Source organism: Euprymna scolopes, chromosome 19 (assembly GCF_053919585.1).
Source record: "Euprymna scolopes isolate OS-2025 chromosome 19, ASM5391958v1, whole genome shotgun sequence".
Lineage (NCBI taxonomy): Eukaryota > Metazoa > Mollusca > Cephalopoda > Sepiida > Sepiolidae > Euprymna > Euprymna scolopes.
Genome location: NC_136500.1, coordinates 19,620,903 through 19,646,599, shown reverse-complemented (window position 1 = coordinate 19,646,599; position 25,697 = coordinate 19,620,903). Strand labels below are relative to the sequence as shown.

Genomic DNA, 25,697 nt, shown 5'->3' with positions numbered 1-25,697 from the left:
GTGGACTTTTTTGATTATTTGTTTTTGATACTTATCAGATTTATTCTGATAAAAAATCTATCTCCCAGATACAAAGTATATTTGTGTGAAATTTAAAAAAACATTGGCCCAACTGTTTCATAGTCTATAGGGAATGAACTCTCAGACACATAGACAAAGTGTTGTTTATATATAAGTCGAGATAATACAAATGATGAGAAAGATTAGTAGAAAAAATATAAACAGTCTTTTCTGTAATGTAACTCTATAATATAAGCTTATCTTATTGTTTTTTTTTTTTAAATTATAGTAATCTATTTAAACATCTATACTTGCTTTTTCTTTTGTCACTTATGTTATTGGCATGAGCATCTTTTATTTAGTATCATTTTTGGTCCTCCAACGAACGAGAGATTGGACTTAGTAATTAACTCTTGTTTGTTTGTTCACACTTTTCTCAATATTCACAACTTGGATTTTTAAGAAAATTTTGTGCAAACGTTAGTCATAGTGAAAAGAAATTTGGTGCTTATGCACTTATTGAACCGCACTATTTTTAAATAGTATTTTCAAGTTAAATTTAACTTTTACGATATCTTTTTTTAGTAAATTGTTAGGTGAAAGTACAGAATAGTTGCAAAACACGGTCCTCTCCCCATGTTAAGCATCGCTTTCTAAATAGCATTATTGCAGTATGGTTCAATAAGTGCATAAATACTGTAAATTTTTGCCAGAATATGATATCTGGGATAACTCTGGTTGCTCCCTAGGGGGCATTATAGGAGTAAAATTGCTCCCAAATGGTTCACTCGTGGAGGGGGGCTCTGCATTCTCGGCTTGTTTTTGTTTTAATAATTATTTTCAGTAAAAATACCCAGGGTGGATACATTTTTCCTTACGCCTTCTTAAATATTAAAGGGAACTAATCATGTAATGAATTATTTCCCTTAGCTTCTGCCAAATTATTATCCAAAAATACTTTAGAGTTTTAATCATTAATGGAAAGTTTTCATATTAATTACACACTACTTCTTTATTTTTAATCGATTAACACCTAAAAGGAAATTTCTAAACATTCCTTTTTCAGAAAATAATTTGATTACAAAATTAAAGCTGCCAGCATTACTTTCTGTTTCTTTGTAAACAGGTCAGTCAATATTTTCTTCTTTTCCTCCCAGGCAAAACTAAGTAGGTACAGTTAGTTCAGGATAAATTATTAGCAAATGTAAATTATTTATTAAAATATATTTCACATGTGTTTGAGTAAATATGGCATCAAAATTAAAATGTGAAATATATTTTCTTTTTTTTTGTTCACGTCAATTTAAAAAAATAACTTCAAATTGGGGAAGCAAAAAGAAAGTCCGCACAATAGAAAATTGTTATTTAAATATAACTTTAGGACATTAATGCAATACAAATACAACAGGAACACAATGAACTAGTTAATATTTAGTAACATAGCCCTTCTGTAATTTGACAGCCTGCAATCTTTTGGGAATTCCTTGAATTAGACTACAGCAATACTCTGGGGAAAGGGCATCCCACTTTTTAAAATTTTTTGACTAAAGTTCTTCCAAATTTGAAATTTTATAATTGCATAACTGTTGCTTGATGTAATGCCATACGTTTTTGATAGGATTGAGGTCTGAAGATTGTGCAGGCCAATCCAAAGATGGAATGTCATGCTCTTCCAGGAACCTCTTGACATTGTCAGTTGTGTGAATGGCAGCATTATCCTGCATAAAGATAGGATTATCATCCAAATTCCGACCAGTGTAGGGTAGAAAATGCTCAGTCAACATATTAATGTATTTGGTCGAATTAATTTGACCTTGCAAGCGAACTATAGGCCCTGGACCATTGGTACTAATAATGCCCCACACCAAAACTGAATCTCCACCACCTTGCAGCATTGAAACTGAGCACCTAGGATTAAATTCTTTGTCTTTCCTCCAATGGACGTACTGCCTACCATGACTACCTAGTCTATTGAACTTGCTTTCGTCACTAAAAAGCACTTTTGACCAATATGAAGAGTCATGATCTTCATTGCATCTGATGAAGTCCAGACGGTGTTTTCTGTTTTTTACAGAAATCATTGGCTTGTGTCTTGCAACATATCCTCGCAAATTAAATTCCTTTAATCTGTTCTTGACAGTAGAAAGAGAGCACTTTTTAACAAGATTGCACTGTTGTTGGATTTGAGGAACCATTTCAAATCTGTTTCTTAGTCTGCAGATCTTGATAGCATTGTCTTCCTGTTAGAAGTAACTAGTACGACCAGATTTAGAGGTATAACGAACACTGCCGTTGTTTTGGTGCTTTTGCATAGTCTTCTGTACCGTTTTCTCCTCACATTTCAATCTGCGGCTGATTTCTCAATTGGATAAACCAGAAAAGTGGAGATTAATGAGCTCCTGATGATCACTAAGAGAAAGTCATAGCATATGGACTAAATGTTATGCTGTATAACCTGGAACAACAACAATTTCAATTAGAGATGCTTTGTTACCTGTTGGTGGATATTTTAAACTGATTTAGGGGCGATAATTTAAGCTGGTTTTAAGCGAATTTGTTGCTGCGGACTTTATTTTTTCAATTAAAAGTCAAATATGAAAATTATAGAGGAATAAAAGGCGAATCAAATGAGGTATAGGTTGTTTAAACAGTTACATTAAATTTAGCTTTTTTTTGAAAAAAAATACAAGTGCAGACTTTCTTTTTGCCGGCACTGTATACATATATATATATATATATATATATATATATATATATATATATATATATGTATGAACTGTAAACTATTACAAAAGTTTTAACTAATATAATTAACTAACTAAAATTTGTAGAAGAAAAATATGTAAAAAAAATAAAGCTTAAAATGAATACGTTGTAATTTTACCATGAAATGAAACTATCGCCTACTTGGTCTTTCTAGCGTGTCTGTGTTTCTCTGCAGCAGCTTTCCTGTCACTTTCATATTGGCGAGTACCGTTATGAACCACGGCCCACCACTTGATACTATCTAGAGCTGTGTGCTCTCATAATAACTGATCAACATTGAAGGTGTTTAATGAAAGTGTTTTTTTTTTTTTTTAGGCCTATCAAGGCCTAGAAGCCACTCTAGGATAAAGGTTAAGTATTAGGTAGATGGTGAGACAACATAATTAGCAATAATGCAACTTGTGTAAGGATAGATCATTTAAGAGGACGGCTCAACAAGAATTTATTCATATTAAACTTGGAAGAGGATCATGCTATAGTCAGCCGGAATGCAGCCACATAGTATTGCTCTACGGACAAACGGTTCTAAAAAAGAAATACTGCTCATAGAATTTTGGTTTAGTTTTAGGCACAAACAGAGAATATGGGAAGTTGCTGACGGTTGTAACTAGATGAGTATTTGTTACAGATGTTTTATTGGGAGGGACCCTAGATTAGAGCTCAGTCGAGTACCTACCACAGAAGTAAGACTGAGGCATAGACAGACTCGCAACGTTTCTCCTGTGAGATGTTCAAATTATATAATGCTAATTTTAATATATTTGGCTTTCAAGCAAGAATTTTCTTATGTTTTTTTTTTAAATTTTTTGTATTTATTTTTTTATTTACTTTGGGGGTAGGTTACCGCTTATTAAAGCATGGAGGCTACTCTAGGATAAGGGCTAATAAGAGTTCGGTAGATAGTGAGACAATATGATCTGGAATTATACTTGGGTAGGACTAGATTATTTTAGTATATTGCTCAACAGGAACTTATTTACATTAGATTTAAAAATGACCATGCTATAGTCAGTTGGGAAGCAGCCTCACAGTATTGTTCCACGGATAGACAGTTCTAGGGAAGAGACTCTGCTTATGGAAGTATTATAAGTGGCTTATCTGTCAACCTAAAATCTCTATTTCTAAGTTCTGTGCTATTCAGTTTTTTCTTGTGCTGTCCTCTGTCCACACATGCATCTCGATTTTGGCGTTTTTGTACAAGTCCAGAGTTCAACCTTATTAAAAGAACAAAACTACAGAAAATACAGAAAAATCTTTATGGTGTACGTACCCATCATGGAAAGAAAGTCATATTTCAAAAATCATATAAATTGATCCAGTGGTTTTTTATTTTTTTTAACTAAGGAAATGAAATTTTATGAGAAGCAATAAGTTGTGTTCTGATCTGCCATGTTTAATGAATAAAGGGGGATAACAAAATCAGCCTTGTAATGGCTACGATCTACTATTAAAATTGTAAAAAATTGATTTTATATATAAAAATAATACTTGAATAATTCACACGATTTTTCGGAATATGATATTTTCGATTTATGATGGGGATGTACATCATAAAGATTACTATACATATATTTTTTTAATTAGGTTAAACTTGCACCCAGATTTCTTTATTTTTCTTTTTCCTGGTTATTAAAATTTTTATATTTGTGGTTCTAATTAAAATTATAATTTTTTGTTTTCCTCAGATTCCTGAAAAAATAGAATCTTTGAAATCTGAAAGATGTGTTCAAATTGCAGCATCCATTAATCATACTGTGATCCTTACAGAAAAGTATGTATGATTTTTAAAAAAATTTTATTTTGGAAGTGGGCTCCAATGTTAATCGAAATAGACTTGGGTTTTTGTCACTGTCTTTTAAATTCATTATTCCATTTGTCCATTAATTCTTCTGATTTTCTCAGAAATTATTTTATTAGTTTTTCACAAAATTTTGCATGACCATGAATGCAGAAAACTGACTAAGCCAGATTTTCTCAAGAAAAACTTGTTTATTTTCTTGAGGGAGGGTGGAACTGAAATGACACAGGAAGGGGATAGAATGGCACAAAGTGACAATTTTTGGCAAATATCTACAATTTTCTTCATTATTTTTTTAGTTCAAATTGATAATTATTGATTGATAATTATTTTTTTTTTACTAATACGTTGCTTCTTATCAAGACCCAGAATCTACTCAATAAATTATGAGTTAGTCAGATGGACAGTAAGACAACATCTTGAGGATTGGAGATGATAATTGAACCTAGGCAGAATTCGATTATTTAAAAGGATGGTTCAAGAAGAATTTGTTAATATTGGACTTGAATAAAGACCATATTGTAGTCAACTGAAAAGCAGCCTTGCGATACTGTGTTCCACAGTTTGGTAGTTCTTGGAAATAACTCTGCTCATAGAAGTTCCATTTAGCTCAAGGTGCACAGAGGATAAGAAAATTATTTACAGGGGTTATAGCTGTTCTTTTTTCTTTTTTTTTTCTTTTTTTTTTTTACACAGTGGTCACCACTTATTAAGGCCTGGAAGCCACTCAGGGATAAGGGTTATTGCAAGTACATTATGTTAGTGTGGAGATTTGATGAAGTGTTTACTTAAGGGGGCGGTTCATTAGGAATTTGTTAACGTTGGACTTGAAGACATCCAAGTTGTAGTCAGGTGGGAAACAGGCAGACGGAACAGAGTTCCACAGGCGTGTAGTTCTAAGAAAGAAGCTTTGCTCATGGAATCCACGTTTTGATTTAGGCACAGATAAAGAGTGGGGGAAATTTTTGACAGTGGATTCAGCTAGACGGGTGTTTTTCGTGAAAGATTGGCGAGGGGGGACCAGAGATTGGAGTTCAGATGAGCACCTGCCATGGAAATAACGATAAAACAAGGATAGGCTCGCAATGTCTCTTCTGTGGGAGAGAGGTTGCAGGGTAGAGAAAAGGGCATCCCCCACTAAACCACAAAGTCTATTTTCTACTCTGTCAAGGCAGGATAGGCTGTTTTTAGCAGCTCCTGCCCAGATATGGCAGCAGTATTCCATCCTTGGACGTTCTCATTAGGAGTTCTTGCTGTGAATGTTTTACAGGAAGAACCATAGATTGGAGCTCAGTCTCTGGTTCTTACATGTAACAAGTACTGATAACCTCAGAAAAAAGATGATGATCAATTATCTATCTCACTGAATCTTCAACCACTATAATACCACATTCACCCTAAAATATCCTGAAATGAAGATGAGTGAAATTCCTGAAAAAACAAAATAAAAATATATATATATACTAGACTACCTATGACCCGTTGGGTCAGTATATATTAACTATGGAATTAATGTATGAGCGTGACACTTTTGACGTAAAGAAAATAGTTTTTTGTGACGTAGCAAAAACATTTCTATGAAAGTATATTAAAATGAAAAAGAATATAGAGAGATTTCTATGAGTTGTTCTGTTTATAATTGTTTATTCTTGAAAAAAAAAAAAAAAATTACAGCCATTGAATTATAAGTGGTCTGCCATACTTATAGGTAAATGTGCACTGAACAGATACCATAATACTTAAAGTTAAGTTCAAATTTTGAAATATCTTTTAATTTATACGTAAAAATAAATTAAAAAAAAAAAAAATTGGGTCGCTGAAAACATACACAGTAAAACAATACATTGTAAAAATAAAAATGAAGCCCTACCAGACCCAAAAGAAACACTCTCCCAGAGTTCAAACCTTGCTAGAAAAAACTGAGTGACTCTAAATAGAGCCAGAGCCAAAGTCACTTGTACCCATTCCCCTCCTCCCAGTTTCTCTTTTTTTTCTTTTTTTTTTTTAAATGGAGAGTAGATAATACAGTGGATGTGTTATCGGCAGCTCCAGTAACTCTCGCTTCTCCTTTTTTGTCCCTCAGTCCTCATTCAAATGAGTGATTTTTCTGACAAAGGGTGAAGAAAAAGCTGCTTAAAGGTCGGTAGTACTTGGTAAACAGTAGTCTGAGATGTCTGAAATTTTTTCTTTCTCTGTCTTTTTTCTCTCTTACTTTCCCTCTCTGTACTGCTCTAACGAAGTATGCCGACCTGTTCCACAAATCCCAAAACCTCAACATGAAATATCTCCAGAAAAACATACTGTACTTGTAATAACCCTTATCCCTGAGTGGCTTCCAGGCCTTGATAAGTGGCGACCAGCGTGTAAAAAAAAAAAAAAAAAAAAATTTATTTGTAAGAAAATTGCGTTAAAATAACTTAAACGTAATACAAAAATGAACGATGTAAAAAAAAATGCAGAAAGTATTAACAATTATTTATTTGGATAATTTAAAATGCAAAAAAAAAAAAATTAGGCCGCTGAAAACGTACACAGTAAAAAAAAAATATGTTGTCAACAGGTCAAAGTTGATTTATTTGTGAGAAAATTGCGACAGTATAGTTGTAATATAGAATAGTTGTAAAACGTCCCCTAAGGGGTCAGTATGTTATATTAGCTATGGAATTAATGTATGAGCATGACACTTGTGACGTAAAGAAAATAGTTTATTGGAACATAGCAGAAACATTTCTATGAAAGTATATTAAAATGAAAAAAAGAATATAGATAGATTTCTATGAGTTGTTCTGTTTATAATTGTTTATTCTTGAAAAAAAAAAACCAAACTTACAGCCATTGAATTTTAAGTGGTTTGCCATACTTATAGGTAAATGTGCACTGAACAGATACCATAATACTTAAAGTTAAATTCAAATTTTGAAATATCTTTTAATTTAAACATGGAAAAAAAAAAAAAATTGGGTCACTGAAAACGTACACAGTAAAACAATACATTGTAAAATAGTAAATTAACTTAACTGAAATGAGTGACATACACGGACAGTCTTGAGGTAACATTGCACTTAGATTATTCTGTATTGTTGGCATTATCTCATTTGCGCAGCTTTCACAGAGAGACTGATTTGAAAATCTTTCTTTCGCCCAGCTTGAAAAATGTGATGCCATTCGTCATATCCTCTGTTTTGTCTACTGTTTGATCTGCTGCCCCTGCCTCACCCATTTCATGAACAATTTTGCCTACAGATTAAGTTTGTCATGACTTGCACTTAATGTGATGCTTGTTAAAACTCACACTAGTTAAATTAATCGCCATCATAGGGTCCGTAATATGCAAAACTAAATAGGGACACTCTAGACGGGGGCAAAAAATTATCTCAGTCGAGAAAGATTTCTTCTTCACTGACCAAGGACAGATAAGATGAAGTCTCATATCAGAACATGCATAACTCCTTTCCCTTAATGATAAAGCAAATCGTTTTGCAATAAAGCCTGGGTTGCAATGAAGTCATTTTTATTTGTTTGTACATTTTAAAACATATACAGAGAAAGGAGAGAACTTGAATGCCTACTAGACACTATCCTCGAGTATCTAAGCTCTCTCTCTACAAGGGTTTGCCAGAACAACCTGGCATGAGGATACTTCTCCCTAGAAGTAAACGCTGACCAAATATTCAAAATCACATAGTATTCGCAGCCCAAATAAGATCTCCTCACTATGGCTAACTTACATTAGCTTTTACAAGGAATGGTGCACCTTTTCCAAGTGATGTTACCTTGCGTAACAGCACGATACTGGATACTCAACCAGACTAGATAAATTCTTGTCCTGGAATTCAGTAAGACCAAGAGACCAAAATAAATGATATACTACAAGAAATAAAAATGGTTAATTGGGGAGAGGAAAATTATGTTCACAATTTTTTTAAGAACTCAGTGTTGGAGAAATAAAGAAGTTTAATGGAACATTCGAATATCTATGTATCTAAAAGAAAGAAATAAAATTTTAATTGTAAAATAAATAAATCCTATAATGCACTACTTGAGAGCTCATCAAACTCCTCTGTTTAACTTTCACAGGCAACACGAATTGGAAAAAATACATTGAAGACATTGCCTAGGCTGCTGCAAAAAAGATGGGCTCCCTTTACAGTGCTAGAAAATTACTCACACCTGAGAGTGCCTTATACCTCTACAAAGCTACCATTTACTCTATGCATGGAGTATTATTGCCACAACTGGGCTGGTACATCTCCCACTAGTTTCTCCCTCCTAGACAAAACCTCAAAAATAGTCTCCAACCTAATAGGCCTTGCACTATCAACTAAGCTTCAACCTCTGTCCCATTGCAGTAATGTTGCATCCCTGTGCCTATTTTACAAATATTTCAACGGAATGTGCTTTGATGAACTAACAGCACTTGTGCCTCCTCAACGTTCATATCCCGATTAATCTGAAAAGCAGCTAAATCCCACTTCTTCACTGTTAAGGTCTCTAGATGTCAGAAAACTTTTTATGCTATCAGTTTCTGATAGATTTCGGAATTCCCGCCCTGTTTCTTATTTCCTTGAATATATAACCTGCAGAAGTTAAAATTGAATTGACATGTTGTTGCTCAACTCCCTACATAGTCTCTTGTAGACTTGATCCCAAATGGTATCCCTTCACGTCCAAGTGACTATATGCCTTGTTTTAGGTTGAAAAAGAGTAAAGCAAACAAAAAAGGTGATTATTATAAAATGTTTCACATTACCAGCTGTTCATGTCGGACTAAAATAAACTTAAAATAGATGGTAGTCAAGTATGTTATTATGTTGCTAATAACATGGTACAGCTTCACTGTTTTTAAGATGACGTTGTAAGATACTCTCATTTAGTTTTGCCATAAAATTGTATTTTCTTATTTAAAAATAAAACTACTTGAGCAATTTACATAATTTTTCTTTCCGTCATGGGTAGGTACATCATAGAGATTTTTCTTTATTTTTGTTTTTTTAATATAGGGGGACTTCTAAACAATCACCAACTAATGTAACTTTCTTAATGCATTGATTTTAAATTGTAACAATTCTATGTTCATTAGAATTACATTAAAATAAACAGAATGGAATGAGTAGGTTTTTAAAACTAATTTTGTTGACAGAGCAACAGAATTTTAGTTGAGTACAATTCATTTTAAAATGGTTAAAATCGAAATCTTTGTTAATTTTCAAATTCGTTTTCTTTGACAATCAGACAATCTTTATTCTGTCTCCAGGATGTGTGTGTTTCATGGAAACTCAATCGACAAGACTCTGAAGCATGGTCTATCGATTAAATGCAAAAGTTTTTGCCGGTTTGCAGAAAGGTCATTTTAAACGATTGTAATTTATTTTATGCATATTGCTATTACTTAAACACATCACATTGATTACTTTATAACTTTTTCTTTCAGATTATTCATATTTTTCTGCAATATTTGTGCCCGTGTTGGTCATAAAACGACCTTCTTTAATCAACAGAAAGGGAATCAGCTTCCAGCATGATAATGCCCATCCTCACACAACACTACTGACCAAAGATTTTCTGGGAAAATTTGGTTACGAAATCTGCCCTATCTTGCATATTCTTCTGACCTAGTTCCTTCAGATTATCACTTATTTCAAGGATTACAAAACAATTTAAACTGAAAAGGAATGAAAACATTGTTTCAGAAATATGTAAAAACAAAATGAAGACAAGGTAGGGACAGGGAATTTACTAAAATTTAAAGAGAGTCATAAACTTAATAAAATTACAGAATAGAAAATATTTTGGGGCATAAAAATAAAGCTTAAAAAAAGTACAAAAGTAGGTAATAGCCAAGTTAGGAAAGGTAAAATGAAGTCATGGCACCATTGTAGAACTATCAGGGAGAGTTCCTTGGCTTATCTGTGTCTTGTGAACCTATCGAGAATGATTGTTTCTTCCTGGCCTGGCACTAGCTCCCTAGGGCAATAAAACCAGTTAAACGATACACACATCTCCTTACATCAAGCAGTGGATATTGTATCGGCTATGCGTCGGCTGGTGTGGGTTTGGTTGTCTTTATGGGCAGCATTTCCATCATTGGCATTTTCCATGATAGGGACTGCTTCTCTGAAAATTGAACACTTCACAAAATAGCAAACAAAGACATTTTTTTTTCTCTTTTAGAGTAGCAATACACACAGACGATAAAACGCTTTGAATAATTACGGATTTCAAGGAGGTTCTGCTAAAATCATCATATTTTAAAAACAAAAGCAACTTCAGTCCTCAAAATACCACTGTTTTGTTCGAAAATAAATATACTTTCAAATAAATTAATAAATAATAATGTACATTATATATTTTAAGAGTTTTAAGCAAATAAAGTGCTAAAAATGTTAACATCATAAAACAGCATTTTCGGTAAGATTTTGTAATGATCCCCTCACCCTCTGATTTGTAAGTGGTCATACCGAGTTTCTCTTAAGAATTTTGTCATGAAATTTGGAAATTAACTAGAAGAGATATCACTTTTAATAGATTTGGTTGTCCAAAATTCTTTTGACAGCTCATGTGTTAAAAAAACTTCAACATGCCGAGTTTAGGAAATTTTGAAAAAAAAATTCTTCAGACACCCACTGTTAAATAAATCAATCTTTTTATTACATTTATCAGTTAAAAATAAAAATGTAACTGGCTTTATCTTGCGGTACCGAGCAATTTAAAATCATGATACCTGGAAAAAATTGTTCTATTTTTAAAAAGTATCTAAAAACCATCTGTAGAAGCAGCAGCAGCTACTATTGCTGATATTAATTACTTTACTGTAAACAAACTTTTTTTTTGTTTTGTTTTTTATTCCTGAACGAATTAAAAATTAAATTTATCTTTTAGCCATTACATTAGTTTTTAACTGTGAATTAAACTGGATTTTGTTTAAAAAAGAAAAAAAAATGAAAATGTGAAATATGATTTTTTTTTTTTGCTTCACGGGTGCAAGCAGTACCTCCTCCCCCACTCCCAATATATTTTTTCTGTCTTTTTTTACAACAAAAACCAAAATTTGCCCAGCTGGGCAAACTTGAGTCCTTGTACCGGAAAAATATCCAGTAAATAAAACGTGGTTTCAGGTCTCCTTCTCCAACATCAGGGGTCTATGTTCCAACCTTCCAGAGGGTGAAACAATTACAGGAGACAAAACCGGACATATTCTTTCTAAACTAAACTGGCATATGGCCAACCACTTCCCTAGATGAATTCATAATTAAAGGATATTCTAACTTAACATCTAAATCTGACCCCCAAGATCGCCATGGGCATGGAATATGTGCCTACATCAAAGATGGCTTTCCATGTGGTAGGGATATCTCCAGAGAAGACCCTAATTTACCTTATATGTGCTTCCGGGTTGCACTAGCTTACACCACAGCATTTATATTTGCCCTCTATCGCCCTCACAACAATGGGGTTACTATCTTTAAGAGCATATCTGAGAAAATTGACCACATCTTGTCTGCTCATCCTTCGGCTAACATTCACATTTGCGGTGACTTCAATGTCCATAATGTGGAATGGCTGACTCACTCAAATAAGACCGATGACAAAGGGAGGTTCTGTCATGATTTTGCCACTGCCTATGACCTCACTCAGATTGTTCATGAACCCACCCGTGTGCCCGATACTACTGGTCAGTATGCAAGCCTTCTAGACCATTTCCTCACAACTTCCCCCGAGCTATGTTCATGTTCCGTTCTATCTCCTCTGGGATCCTCCGACCACTCTGTTGTAGCAGTTAAGATAAAAATGAAATGTAATAAGTCTTCAGACGTACCTCTCCACCGTACTGTATATCGATACTCTATGGCTGACTGGGATAGCTTCCGTACATTCATATCTGATCTACCTCTGCATTCCATGTTTAAAAAGGATGTGTCCTCTATAGTATCAGACCTGACCGAATGGTTAATTGTAGGCATAGACCGATTCATACCATCCAAAAATTTCCAACAAAAACCTAACAGCCAGCCATGGTTCTCTCCAGAATGTGCTGCTGCCATTGTACGCAGAAATCACTTTTTCCATAACTACCAACGTAATAGATGTACTGAGACTAAAGCTGCTTTCAGGACTGCCAGCAACCACTGTAAAAGAATAATAAAAAATGCAAGAGAGCTATATGCTCAGTCCTTTAAATCCAAAGTAGCTGAGCAGCAGCTTGGTTCCAACCAGTTTTGGCAAATAGCAAACAGAATCCTGAACAGAAGTGTGCGTTCTATCCCAACCATCATCAATGGACCTGAGGTCATCTCGTCAGCATCAGACAAGGCCAGACTATTTGCCAAGAACTTTGCAGCTAATTCTACCCTATGTGACGAAGACCATCAACATCAAATCCCTGTATTTCCTCCTATAACAGACAGCACGTTATGCAATATACAAATATCTGTGCGTGATGTCGCCAAGTTAATCAAGAACCTTGATTCCAGTAAAGCAACTAGCCCTGACGGCATTCCAATTATATTGCTGAAAAAGCTCCAACTAGAACTTGCCCCCATACTTAAAAAACTGTTTAAGCGTTGGCTTAAGGAGAAGTGCTTCCCAACACCCTGGAAAACCTCATCAGTATGCCCTGTATTTAAGAACTCAGGTGAAAAGTCATCTCCCTCTCAGTACAGACCAATAAGTCTCCTGTGTGTCATGAGTAAGTTGTTGGAATCTATATTAAATAGTCAACCACCTCAGCAAAAACAACCTTCTTAGTGACATGCAATATGGTTTCCGCTCCGCAAGATCTACAGCAGAGGTGCTAACGGTTATATCTTATAGGATTAGTGAATCTTTTGACAAAGGCTTCCTTTCTAGGGCAATTGCTCTTGACATATCGAAGGCCTTCGATAAGGTATGGCATAAGGGTCTACTTCACAAGATTTCCAGCTATGGTATAACTAGAAATATTTTCTCAATCATTAAATCATTTCTCTCCGATAGGTTCATAAGAGTAGTGATTGACGGGCAGAAATCAGAGGCCCACAGTATTAACACTGGAGTCCCCCAGGGGTCCATCCTGGGCCCAACTCTCTTCCTGATCTACATCAATGATCTCCCAAAACACATACTTAAATAATTCGTTGACATCTATGCTGATGACACGACCATCTATAGCAACACATCAAAAGCCGTAAATGACAAAGTTCTCTCTAATTCTTTCTCCTCAGATCTTGAGCGCGTGGTACAGTGGGGGAAGAGGTTGCTGGTCACATTTAATGCATCTAAAATCAAGCTTCTATCTTTACATCATCAACGCTCTGATCCTCATCTGGCATCAATTGAAATGGATGGCTCTCGTCTTGGGGAGGCTCCATGTTTTGACAAGCTTCTGGGATTGACCTTTACTCCTGATCTGAAATGGAACACGTACATCAGGTCTGTTGCCAAGGATGCTGGGAAAATGGTGGGATCCTTCTACTGCTCCAGAAGATATCTCACTACTGATGCAATTCTCTATCTTTATAAAAGCCAAGTACATCCAAGGATAGAGTACTGCTGCCACATCTGGGCAGGAGCTGCTAAAAACAGCCTATCCTGCCTTGACAGAGTAGACATTAGACTTTGTCGTTTAGTGGGGGATGCCCTTTTCTCTTCCCTGCAGCCTCTCTCCCACAGAAGAGACGTTGCGAGCCTGTCTTTGTTTTATCGTTATTTCCATGGCAAGTGCTCGTCTGAGCTCCAATCTTTGGTCCCCCCTCGCCAATTTCTCGTAAAATACGAGAAACGCCCGTCTGGCTGAAACTACTGTCAATAATTTTCCCCACTCTTTACCTGTGCCTAAATCCAAATGTAGATTCCATGAGCAGAGCTTCTTTCTCAGAAGTGCACGACTGTGGAACTCTCTTTACCTGTTTCCCACCTGACTACAACTTGGATGTCTTCAAGTCCTACATAAACAAATTCCTGACAAACCGCCCCCTTAAGTAAGACACTCTATCAAATCTCCAATACTAATGATTACTACAATACTATCTGATTGATTACTGTACACGCAATAACCCTTATCCCTGAGTGGCCTCCGGGCCTTGATAAATGGTGACCTCCATGTAAAAAAAAAAAAAAAAAAAAAAATCATTATTCTTTGGCATTTTTTTGCATTTCTATATACCAAACATGGCTATAAATATCACTAAAACATCCGCTGGGTTATAAGCTTCATTTCGGTACCTTACTTGCCTGGGTGCATTGCCTGTAGGCTGAGATCAACTGTGTGTCACACACACACACACACACACACACACACACACACACACACAGAAATTAGGAAAATTTATGATAAGATTTTTTTTATTATAATCGAATATACCCAATTATATATATATATATATATATATATATATATATATATATAAAAAAAATACAAAATCAGTATTTAAATATTTGGAGGAGGTGCTCAGTTTCTAGTTAAGTTCCTATTTACTTGCCTCCCCACGAGGACAGTTAGACACAAGGTCAGTTAATGTGAGGAAAATCCAGCTTCCCAAAAAGTGTCAATCTGGATAGAAACAAACATTAAAATTGCCTCAGTCATGAAGTATTTCTCCTTCACTGACAGGACAGAAAAGGCAAAGTGTAGCATCAGAGTACTACACTGTGATCTTGGTCCGAAGTCCAGGTAAAGAAATAAAAAAAATGTCTTAAACTGGAAAATTTAATGAAATAATGTGTCACTCGGACAAGAAATGTAATTGAAAATAAAAACTAAATCTATCAAAAATTTGCAAACAATTTGTTAGCTTTAGCAAAAAATGTTTTTAGATATTAAAATACTTAATAAGTTTTCCAAACATCACGGTTTCTGTTAGTGATGTCACTTTTTTTTTTTTTTTTTTTTTTACACAGTGATCACCACTTATCAAGGCCCGGAAGCCACTCAGGGATAAGGGTTATTGTTTTAAATGAAATTCATTTTTGTTAATTTGTTGTAATTCTTGTTAAGTTTCGCACCCCTTAAAAATTACGACAAATACACAAAAATAAATTTCATATTTAAAAGTAATTTGATGTCCAAAATCTAATGCATAACATTTTAAAAAACCAATAGTTATGACCCACTAAGCGTAAATATGGGGGTCAAATGCCTTCTTAAAAATAAAAAGAATAAACTCCCTTAATTCTACCTCTAACTCTAGGTATGAGTGGCAAGCCTCCTCCTCTTAAAACCTTCTTTAGCCCTAACAATAATGCTAAGTCTAAGTGGCAAGCTCCTCACCAAACAAAATTTCTTGGTAAGCTAAATATAAGAGTCTAAAAAAAAAATCCTTCCTTAAAGAAAAGGGCACCATTTATCAACCATAAAAAAATAGTCAACTGTCCTAAAACGCTAGAAATGGTGAATTATTTTACATTAAATTCATGTGAAACTAACCCCCACTCTAAATTCTAAAATTGTTTTTGTTTTGTTTCTATCAAGCCTTCAGGGTGTTCACACATGATTTTTCTTAACTCTATCATTAATCCAAAGTCAGAGTGTTCACCTCCCCACCCTCTCATAATTTCACAAAGACCCTCTTAAAACCACACATAATCGTCTTTAGAAAAAAAAAAAGGCGCAGAGGATTTATCTCCGATAGGAAAAAAATGGTTAACTGCCCTAAAATGCTAGAATGGCTCAAAATGGGGAATCATTTTACATTAAATTCTAAAATAATACTTTATCTTTTTAAAGTTTTTTAAGGTATTCACACATAATTGCCTACAAAGGTAAAATCGCATATTTTGGAGAGATGGTCAGATGGAGTGAGGGTGGGAGTTAACGGAAGGTATTAATTTACAATAATATCAAAGAAATATTGCAATATATTCATTTTTAAACAATCCTAGATTTAGATTTCAGTTATTTGTACATATAATGCATTACAATTCAGCTTTGAGTTCTTTAACTTCTTTTCTTTTAATGAATACATGGCATTTTTAAGGAATTGCAGCATATTTATGTGAATTTACTGCAGATTATTTGGAAATCATTAATTTTTGGAGATTGTCAATAGCATATTCTAATTCCTAGCACAAAAATACACTTATATGGTAAATTTCATTGCTTAATCATATTTTACCAAAGATATAGCATTTTTACTGAAAAAGTAGTGTAAAAAATGTGACAAAACGCATATGGTCTTAAAGAGGGAAAAATATCCAAATGTGAGAGGCACAAAAATAGTCATAACTTCCTTAATTTTAATCAGATTTAAAAAATTTAAAAAGATTCTTTCTTAGCTCATCAAGCTCTTTTTATAGATACCAATATTGAAATATTTTAAGCTATTTCAATTTTTTCATATGTATTGCTATTTAGAGAAATATAACTTGATTTTCACACATGACTTTGAAGCAACACGGTCATAAAACATTCACACATTTTTATGCAGTCCTTTGTATGATTGTTGTATTCTGCAAGATCTTTCAAGCTGTGCAGGTTGAGCAATAGAGGGCAGACAAAACACTGTTGTATCATATGGTCCTCCTCTTCACAGATTATTGGGTCAGTTTTGTAGTCTCATCCGGTCATAGCAACGTTTGGTCAACCCATTCCTGTTTTCAAGTCGAGTGTTTTCTACTAGAGCCAGGATGCTTCTAAATCGAGAGGGAGAACCTCGGAAAAAGAGATTCCCATGTCAGTAGGAGAGTGGGGAGGCATTCTCTAGCTGTCTGATCCACAGCTGTAAACTTCTCTTCCTGAGATGTTGTTAGGGATTCAACATGGTTGAGGAAGCTTCACCTGGTTTTATTAGAAGATTAAATGGCGAAAACTGATGTGTTGAAGCACGTGCATAAATACTATATTCCTCCTCAACTCTTCATCCCCTATGCTTTAGTATTTTGTTTATCATTCAAGGGCTTTGCCATCATTGCCACGATTTAATACTTTTTCCTCCTCTTTCTACTTCCTTATAGTGTGAGTTTGAAGCAATGTGATCAGACAACAATTTCCCACTTTTTTTTATGCTGTCCTTTGTATTATTGTTGTATGCTGCAAAATCTTTCAAACTGCACTGGTTGAGCAGTAGAGGGCAGACAAGACACTCTTGTATCATATGATCATCCTCTCCACATTCATAGATATTTCAGTCAGTTTTGTAGCCTCATCTGGTCATAACTTTTGGTCGACCAACTCTTGTATTAGGTGGTTGAGTGTTGTCCACTGGAGCCAAGGATTATTTATCATGGTTTACATCAGTGTTGATCTATTGAAGTCTTCTAAGATGTAATGCATCACAATAATAAAAGAAAGTATCCTGTATCTCTATAAGGCCACCATTCGCCCATGTATGGAGTATTGTTGTCATGTTTGGGCTGGTGCATCTGCTACTAGTCTCTCGCTCCTAGACAAGGTTAAAAAGGGAGTCGCCAACCTGATAGGTCCTGAACTGTCATCTAAGCTTCAGCCTCTGTCCCATCGACGAAATGTTGTGTCTCTCTGCCTGTTCTACAAGTACTTTAATGGTGAATGCTCTGACGAACTGCAAGCACTTGTGCCCTCACGACGTAAACAACCTCGACAAACCTGACAGGCAGCTAAATCCCATCCCCACACAGTAGAGATCCCTAGATGTAAAAGAGCTTTCTACTCCAGTAATTTCTTCCCCAGAACCGCTAGACTTTGGAATTCCCTTCCGGGTCCCTGCTTCCCCAACTGTACTGACATGCAGAAGTTCAAGTGTAGCGTGAACCGACATCTTGCTGCCCAACTCCCTACATAGTACCACAGTAGCTGTTGCCCCTGATAGTAGCCCCCTACACCAAAATGTTGATGTGCCTTGTTTGGTGTGAAAATGTAATAATATAAATATATATATATATATATATATATATATATAAAACAACATAAACTTAAAATCGACATTGTTAACTATGTGATTTTGACAGATAATTTTATTATTTAATCTAGAGGAACGGTGTATACGTGTGGCCTGAATGATCACCAACAATTGGTCCAGTTTCCATCGCCTACACAATGCCTCACTCCAAAATCAATTTCCCTGAAAAATTTGAAACAAATAAAAGGAATCTGTGTAAGTCGATATCACACGGTCATCTATTCAGAAAAAATCCTCTTTGCATTTGGTTTCAATGGCGGACAACTTGGTGAGTTTTAATCTTTGGGCTTGTTCAGAATTCACTCTCTGTTAAAAAAAAAAAACAAAAATAAAGAAAAATCTGTATGATGTATGTACCTGTGATGAAATGAAAATATCATATTCCAAAAATCATGTAAATTGATCAGGTAGTTTTATTTTTAAATAAGAAAATAAAATTATATGAGTAACAGAAGAGTGGCTGTCTTGTCTGCCATTTTGAAAAAATTTAAAAAAAAAAAAAACAAGCAAAAGGCAATAATTCAATAATTCAAACTTGTGGGATTTATGTTGTAATGCCTACAAATTCCCATTAATCGTTTAAAAATGTATTTTCTTTATAAAAAATAAAACTACTTTATTAATTTATGTGTTTTGGAATATGATATTTTCATTTTGTCCCGTGTATGTACATCATATGGATTTTTCTTTATTTTTGTTTTTTAATATAAGGTGAATTCTCGATAAGAATCCAATAATTTTTTATTTTAATTTCTGTTAAATTTTATGTTTCTGATATTCTTGAGATGAGGATTGTATTATTTGGATTATTTGGACGACTGTTCTCATCTTTGGCTGAAAAATTATGAAAATAACAACAATGTAACTGTTTTACTATTTATATTTGATGAATTAAGGCACGATAAAAGCACTTATCTCTGTTCATGTGATGTTTTGGAACATCATTCAAGCAAGTTGGAATTATTATGCCAAGGACAAAATGAAGCAACTGATTTTAATTTAAGCAGACTATCAAGCTGTGTGTTTTCTTTTTTTCTTTTGTTAAAAATTTTTGTAAAAACAAACAAGCTTTTTTTTTAATTTCAGACTTTGAATAATATTTAAAAAAAAATACAAGTCAACACTTTTTTTTTTAATTTCAAACTTTGAATAATATTTTAAAAAAAAATACAAGTCAACACTTTTTTTTTTTTAATTTCAAACTTTGAGTTATATTAAAAAAATAATACAAGTCAACACTTTTTAAATTTCAGACTTTGAATAATATTTTAAAAAAATACAAGTCAGCACTTTTTTTTTTGGTAAACATTTACTAAAAAAAATACTATAAAGAAATGTACAATTATAAAAAAGTAAACAAATATTTTGTTTAAACTTAAAGGAACATATTTTTCTTTTTATCTTTGACTTGTTTTCATTTAAAATATTTACCATCTGTCTGAAAAAAAATTAACCTTGTTTATTTTTACAAAGACTTTTAAACAAAAAAAAAAAGAACATGAGAGTTTGCCTAAATGTCAGACGAATAGAATATCAGCAGGAGCCATTAATTGTGCCTTAATTTATCATACATAAATCCAGCCGATGTAACCTCTGATCAACTTCAGGTGCATGTTTTCAACCTTGGGTTTTTTTTATGTTAGACTCGGGAATCTATACAGAATTTTGAATTGGACCCATTGTTTGATTCAAGGGAGTAGATTATTCTTGTTCAGTCACCTATGACCTGGTGTTAATTATTATTCTGTTATTCTTAGTTATTATCGACTGTAGTAAGAATTAAACCTTTAATCTCTAGAAGATTGCCACTTAAAACTAATTATTAATTAATGCCTTTTAACACATTTTGAAATCAAAGCAACATGCAGTGAAGAAAAAGTTAAATGAAGGAAAATATAACATTGCAATATACATATATATATATATATATATATATATATATATATATATATATATATATATATATAAAAGTACCATTAAAACAAGCAACCTTTTGTGCTCCAGAATTTATTTTCCTACATTGTCACTACCATTCTCAATGAACTTTTGCCAGGAATTCAATGACTCGTATCTGCTTCTGACACACGTTCATAACAGGGCTTGCTTTTTTAGTTTCAATATGTGCAACAGAGGTGAAATTTCAAGTCATGAATGCATAAGTTCAGTCAGCATAACAATGCAATTTGCAATCCTCTCAGATCCATTCAGGCAAAATAAAAAAATAAGAGGCATTACTTTTTCGAATGTCCTTTGTATTTAATGTGTCGGTTTACATTATTGTTGATTAAAATTAATTAATACAATGTGTTATCTTTGATTAGCCTATCTTCCCTGTCTGATTTTAAAACGAATGACTAGCTCCAGTGGTACTGTTCAGCTGCCTTTCTAGCTGTAAACATAACTTGTTCAGCAACTAACAGCCCTCATTTTAGCATTCCATTTGAGGACAAACCTGCCCTTTACAGAGCAACTCACTGTCTATACTTTTGTATGATTGAACTTGTCCTTCCAAGAATGACTTCTGCTGAAGTCTTCCTAGCAGTTGACCAAACCTACCAACCTATGTCTCCAAACTTGATGTTCACGCTCAACATTAAAGATCAACTCGACTATACACTCCTCACCAACTATTCTTGTGACTGAAGCAACTCTCTTTTTTTACTTTAGTTACTACTACCATTAAGCTTAACAATGAGCCAGTTTTGAGGTGCCTTCAATAAGTTTCCAGACATTTTGTACAGACATTTAAAATTGTTGTAGACTTTTAAAAGTTCAGTATGTTATTGCTATACATCTTATGAGATGACTGACCAATTTTTATGATTTCAGGTTAAAATGAACAGCTACACCAGAAATTGGAATACACCCTACTAAAGCCTGATTGTCACCGCTAGTGAATTTCAAAAATGCAATCTGAATATGAGGACACTTTAAAAGAACGATATGCAATAAAATTCTGTTTTAAATTTGGAAAAAAAATCTCACAGAAACATATGGAATACTTCAGACTGCTTTTGGAACATCTTGTATGAATCAAGCATCAGTTTTTGAGTGGCATAAGAGATTCAATGAAGACGGGAGGCATGATGAGCGGTGTGGGTGGAGTAAGGAAGTCAGAACACCGGAGTTGATTGGCCAAATAAAGAATTTCATGGATAAGGACTGTCGTGTGTCTATAGAGGCAATAAGTGCACAGTTTGATGTCAGTGTGGGAACTGTACACACAATTATTCACAAGGAACTGAAGATTTGTGTAAAGTTTATCCCAACGCACCAGTCCACAACTTCATTCTTGTCATAAACTATTTGACCAAGATGGGCATTAAGACACTTCCTCACCCTCCCTATAGTTCAGACCTTTCTCCTTGTGACTTTTGGTTATTTCTTAAGCTCAAAGAAAACCTTAGAGGTGGTTGTTATGAGACAATTGAGGAGATGACAGAGGCTGTGACAAAGGTCATTGACATGCTAACACAAGAGGACTTCCATGGGGTCTTCCAGAAGTTGTTGGAACTGTCCAACAGGTGCATTGCAGCAGGAGGAGATTGTTTCGAAGGGGACTAGAGCTTCATGTATATACTATCAATAAAAGTGTCCATATGAAAAAAAGTCTGGAAAGTTATTTAAGACACCTCGTCATTTACTTAGAAATTTAACTGCTGTGTTTGTCATCATTCTTGGCCATTATCATTTTTGTCTTATATCTCTAACAAGCTGTATGACCAGTCACCGTCATTGGTCCCTGCAACAAACATACTTAAATTCTGCTGTTCAACTATTATTGCACTGTTGCAAATCTTTACAGGTTTCCCAAAACACGAAAAATACCAAGTACAACTCCGTCCTGCGCCATTATTTGATAAAATTGCTTCGAAACACTCGTATCTTATTAAGCAAGTCACCTGTTCGGATGCAGCAACCGTGTGCTTGACAAAAAATGGTTATATACTTGTTCTTCATGAATTTCAATGCAGAAAAATAACATCAGGGTAAGTAAAAATTCAAAATAAATAAAAAATAGTCTCTTCTTTTCTTATGGGTCAAATGAAGTCGCTTGTGTAAATAATACATGTGATACAGACATGAGTCTTGTTGTGATATATGTAAGGGAGGTGGTGTTTGATCAACACTGCTGGGGTGCCATGATATAAAATACTGTTTTGTTTTTAAGTGATTGAAAGTGATTAATTGACTTACAAACAAAGCAATTTTCTAGCAAAGAACTTGGGATTAGAATTTTTTCTTATAATCTTAAAAGTTAAAAAACTTCCAAGACTAATATATATATATATACGATGATTGTCACTTCTTTCCCTTTATTGTAGATTATTAATCAGTTTCCAGGTACTTTTTTTATTATATTTTTTTATTTATTTTATTTTATTCATTTTATAGTTTATTTTTATTTAATTATATTTATTTATTTTATTTTTTTAAATTTATTTATTTTTATTTATACACATATACATATATACATGTGGAGATGTGATCAAGATGCAGTTGCTATCTTCTGTGAGCAGGAAAGTCACCCTTAAGACTAGCCTTGCTCTTACAGTTTGTTGCAGAAGTCACACTCATGCTGAGATGGAGGGATGCTGGTAATACTTCACTGTGGACATTCAGATGATACTTCAGACCCCTGTTTGATTTGCAGTCCCTAGAGTAAATAAGACATCTATGCTCTGCAGTGTTTTCCCCGTCCAAGAAAGACAGATTTTCATGTGACTAGCTAAACCGGCTCCAGATAAAGTCATCTTAACCGCATAAATAACAAATGTGGTTCAACACAACAGCATCTGAGAGATCTCCCTCTCGATTTTCTTCTGGATATCATGCTTAATGTTTGCATAATCATATTTTTTCTTCTCAAACCTATCACAGCTGTGATAAACCATGGCATGCCACTTTTCACAATCACTGGAAGTACTCTCCCAGCTCGATACATCAATACTGAGTGCTTTCAGATTATCCTTGATGTTGTCCTTGAAGTATTTCTTTGGTTTGTGCTTTGTATAATTTCACCATAAAACAGGCACTTATGTAATTTCTCATCATCCATCCTTGTTAGATGTCCAGCTCGCATGAGGGCATCTGTATCAGGAGTAACAGAGTTCCACTTTATGCCCACAGTGTGTCTCAGAAATTGGTGTACTCTCTCCATAACCTTTATGTGGCTACCATAAGTTGTCCAGGCTTCAAAAGAGTAAAGTAAGTATGCTAAAATACAAAATTGAAAGATACTAATCTTTGTACGAAGGGTTATACCTCTGTCAGATCATATTCACCTCTCTAAGCTACCAAAACCTTAGTGGCATGCTGTATTCTGTAATTGATCTCAGTATCCAGGGTTCTGTCTCTGGCAAGAGTGCTACCCAAATGCACAAAGACGTCAACTACAGCAAGCCTCTGGTTGTTGACAAAAATATTTGGTTCCACATGCAAGCTACCAAGTGGAGGTGTGAACATGACCTTAAAGCTAATAGTAAGTCGAAAAGATCTACAGACACCTGAAAACCAATCCATGATACTCTGCATAACCTCCATCGCTATGAGCCACAAGATCAGCATCATCTGCATAGAGCAATTCACAAACCAAGTGCTGAAAGACCCCCATAGAAGCATGAAAAAAACAAAGATCAAAGACTTTACTTGTGGTTCTGAAATGCAAATAAACACCCAGAAAACAATCTTTAAATGCATAGAAAAGCATAGTTGCAAATAAATAGAAAAAAGTGGAGCTTCCTGAGTAATCGTAAAAATTGAGGTGGGCATCCCAACTTTCCTATAATTGTCCATAGGCTATTTCTGTTCACCATATCAAATGCCTTGGTCAAATCAATAAAAACTTGATAAGCGGAATATGGTATTCAGTACATTTCTCCTGTAACTACCGGGTAGAAAAGATCATGCCCATGGTTCCTCTGCCCGAACAAAAGCCACTTTGACTTTTTTTGGATGAAAGACAGACAGATATACTTTAACAATCTATTGAGTAAAACTTTGGAAAATACTTTTCCAATTGCTTTCAACAAACTTATCCCGCAATAACTCTCATAATCTGTTTTTCCCTTGTACAATGATATAAGAATTGCATCAACCCAGTCCTGATGGACGGAAACACCCTTCCAGACATCAGTAATAAAATGAAGAATTTCATGAACAAGCTTATCACCCCCATGTAAGAGGACTTCCGCAGGAATACCATCAAGCCCTGAGGCCTTCCCAATATTTACTTCCTTGATTGCATCTCTAATTTCGTTCTCAGAAAAGGACTCAGACATTTCATGGATAAGCTTCTGTTGTGGTAAAAATCCATTGATGACGTCTTCATCTACAAGAGTAAGGGAGATACTGACAATGTTTGAGGACCAAAGGCTTTTAACAAATGATACATGCACATGGAGTCTTTATGATTGAAAGACATTTCAATTTGATAGGAAAGTTTAGCCCACCACTGATTTTTAATTTGGCAAAGTCGCCTTTGGAGAAGACCTTTGTTTGCTTTAAGTGACTTTTGGAGGGATTCCCGATTTTCATGAAAGGTAGAAAACATTTTATGATGCAACCCACTTTTAGCACTTCAGAGTTGAGTTATTTCAGAATCATTATGATCAAACCAATCCTGATGTTTAGATTTGCGGAAGCCAAGAACCTCTACACTTCTATCATAGAGTGTATTTTTAAAATGCGCCCATGATCCATCAAAATCAGTAGAATTAACTACGGATCGAAGTTTTTCATATACACTTGTATCATCCAGTTTGGTTACATCAATTCGCCTGGGAATCTTAACACCACCTGACTATACTTCCTCCTTATACAGATTTTCAGCTTCCAGCATTTCAAAAAGTGATCTGTGCTGCATTCAGTTCCATGCATGTGCACTACTGCCCTCCTGGAAATAATGTAATCAATCAAGTGACCTTGCTTTGAATGAGGGTGGGTTGAAGTATACTTATGGACTTCTTTGTGGCTGGAGAAAGTATGACGGATAGCAAAGTCAAACTGAGTGCATAGATGAAGAAGATGTAGACCATTACTGTTGACCTTGCCCACACCAAACTCGCTAACAGAGTCTCAAGTATGGTAATCTTTACCCACCCTCGCATTTAAATCGCACATGATTAAGATTTTTTTTAGATAAGGGAATAGAAGAAACAATATGGCTGAGATCTTGGTAAAATGCTGTGATGGTGTCTTCGTCATGATCCATGATAGGGACAAACACAGATAAAATTGTCATATACCTACTGTGTGTGTGCAAGAGGGAGGTGCATTATCAT

General features: G+C 34.5%; 1 protein-coding gene across 1 annotated transcript in view; it reads left to right on the top strand.

Annotated features, from left to right (window-relative positions):
* The window catches only part of LOC145303471 (inhibitor of Bruton tyrosine kinase-like), a 147,890-nt gene that overhangs the window by 34,670 nt on the left and 87,523 nt on the right, over positions 1 to 25,697 (top strand). Inside the window, exons 6-8 of the mRNA XM_080144819.1 lie at positions 4,452 to 4,537; positions 18,486 to 18,682; positions 22,220 to 22,403. Coding sequence (XP_080000945.1) covers positions 4,452 to 4,537; positions 18,486 to 18,682; positions 22,220 to 22,403 — 467 coding nt within the window. The remainder of the gene's footprint in view (positions 1 to 4,451; positions 4,538 to 18,485; positions 18,683 to 22,219; positions 22,404 to 25,697) is intronic.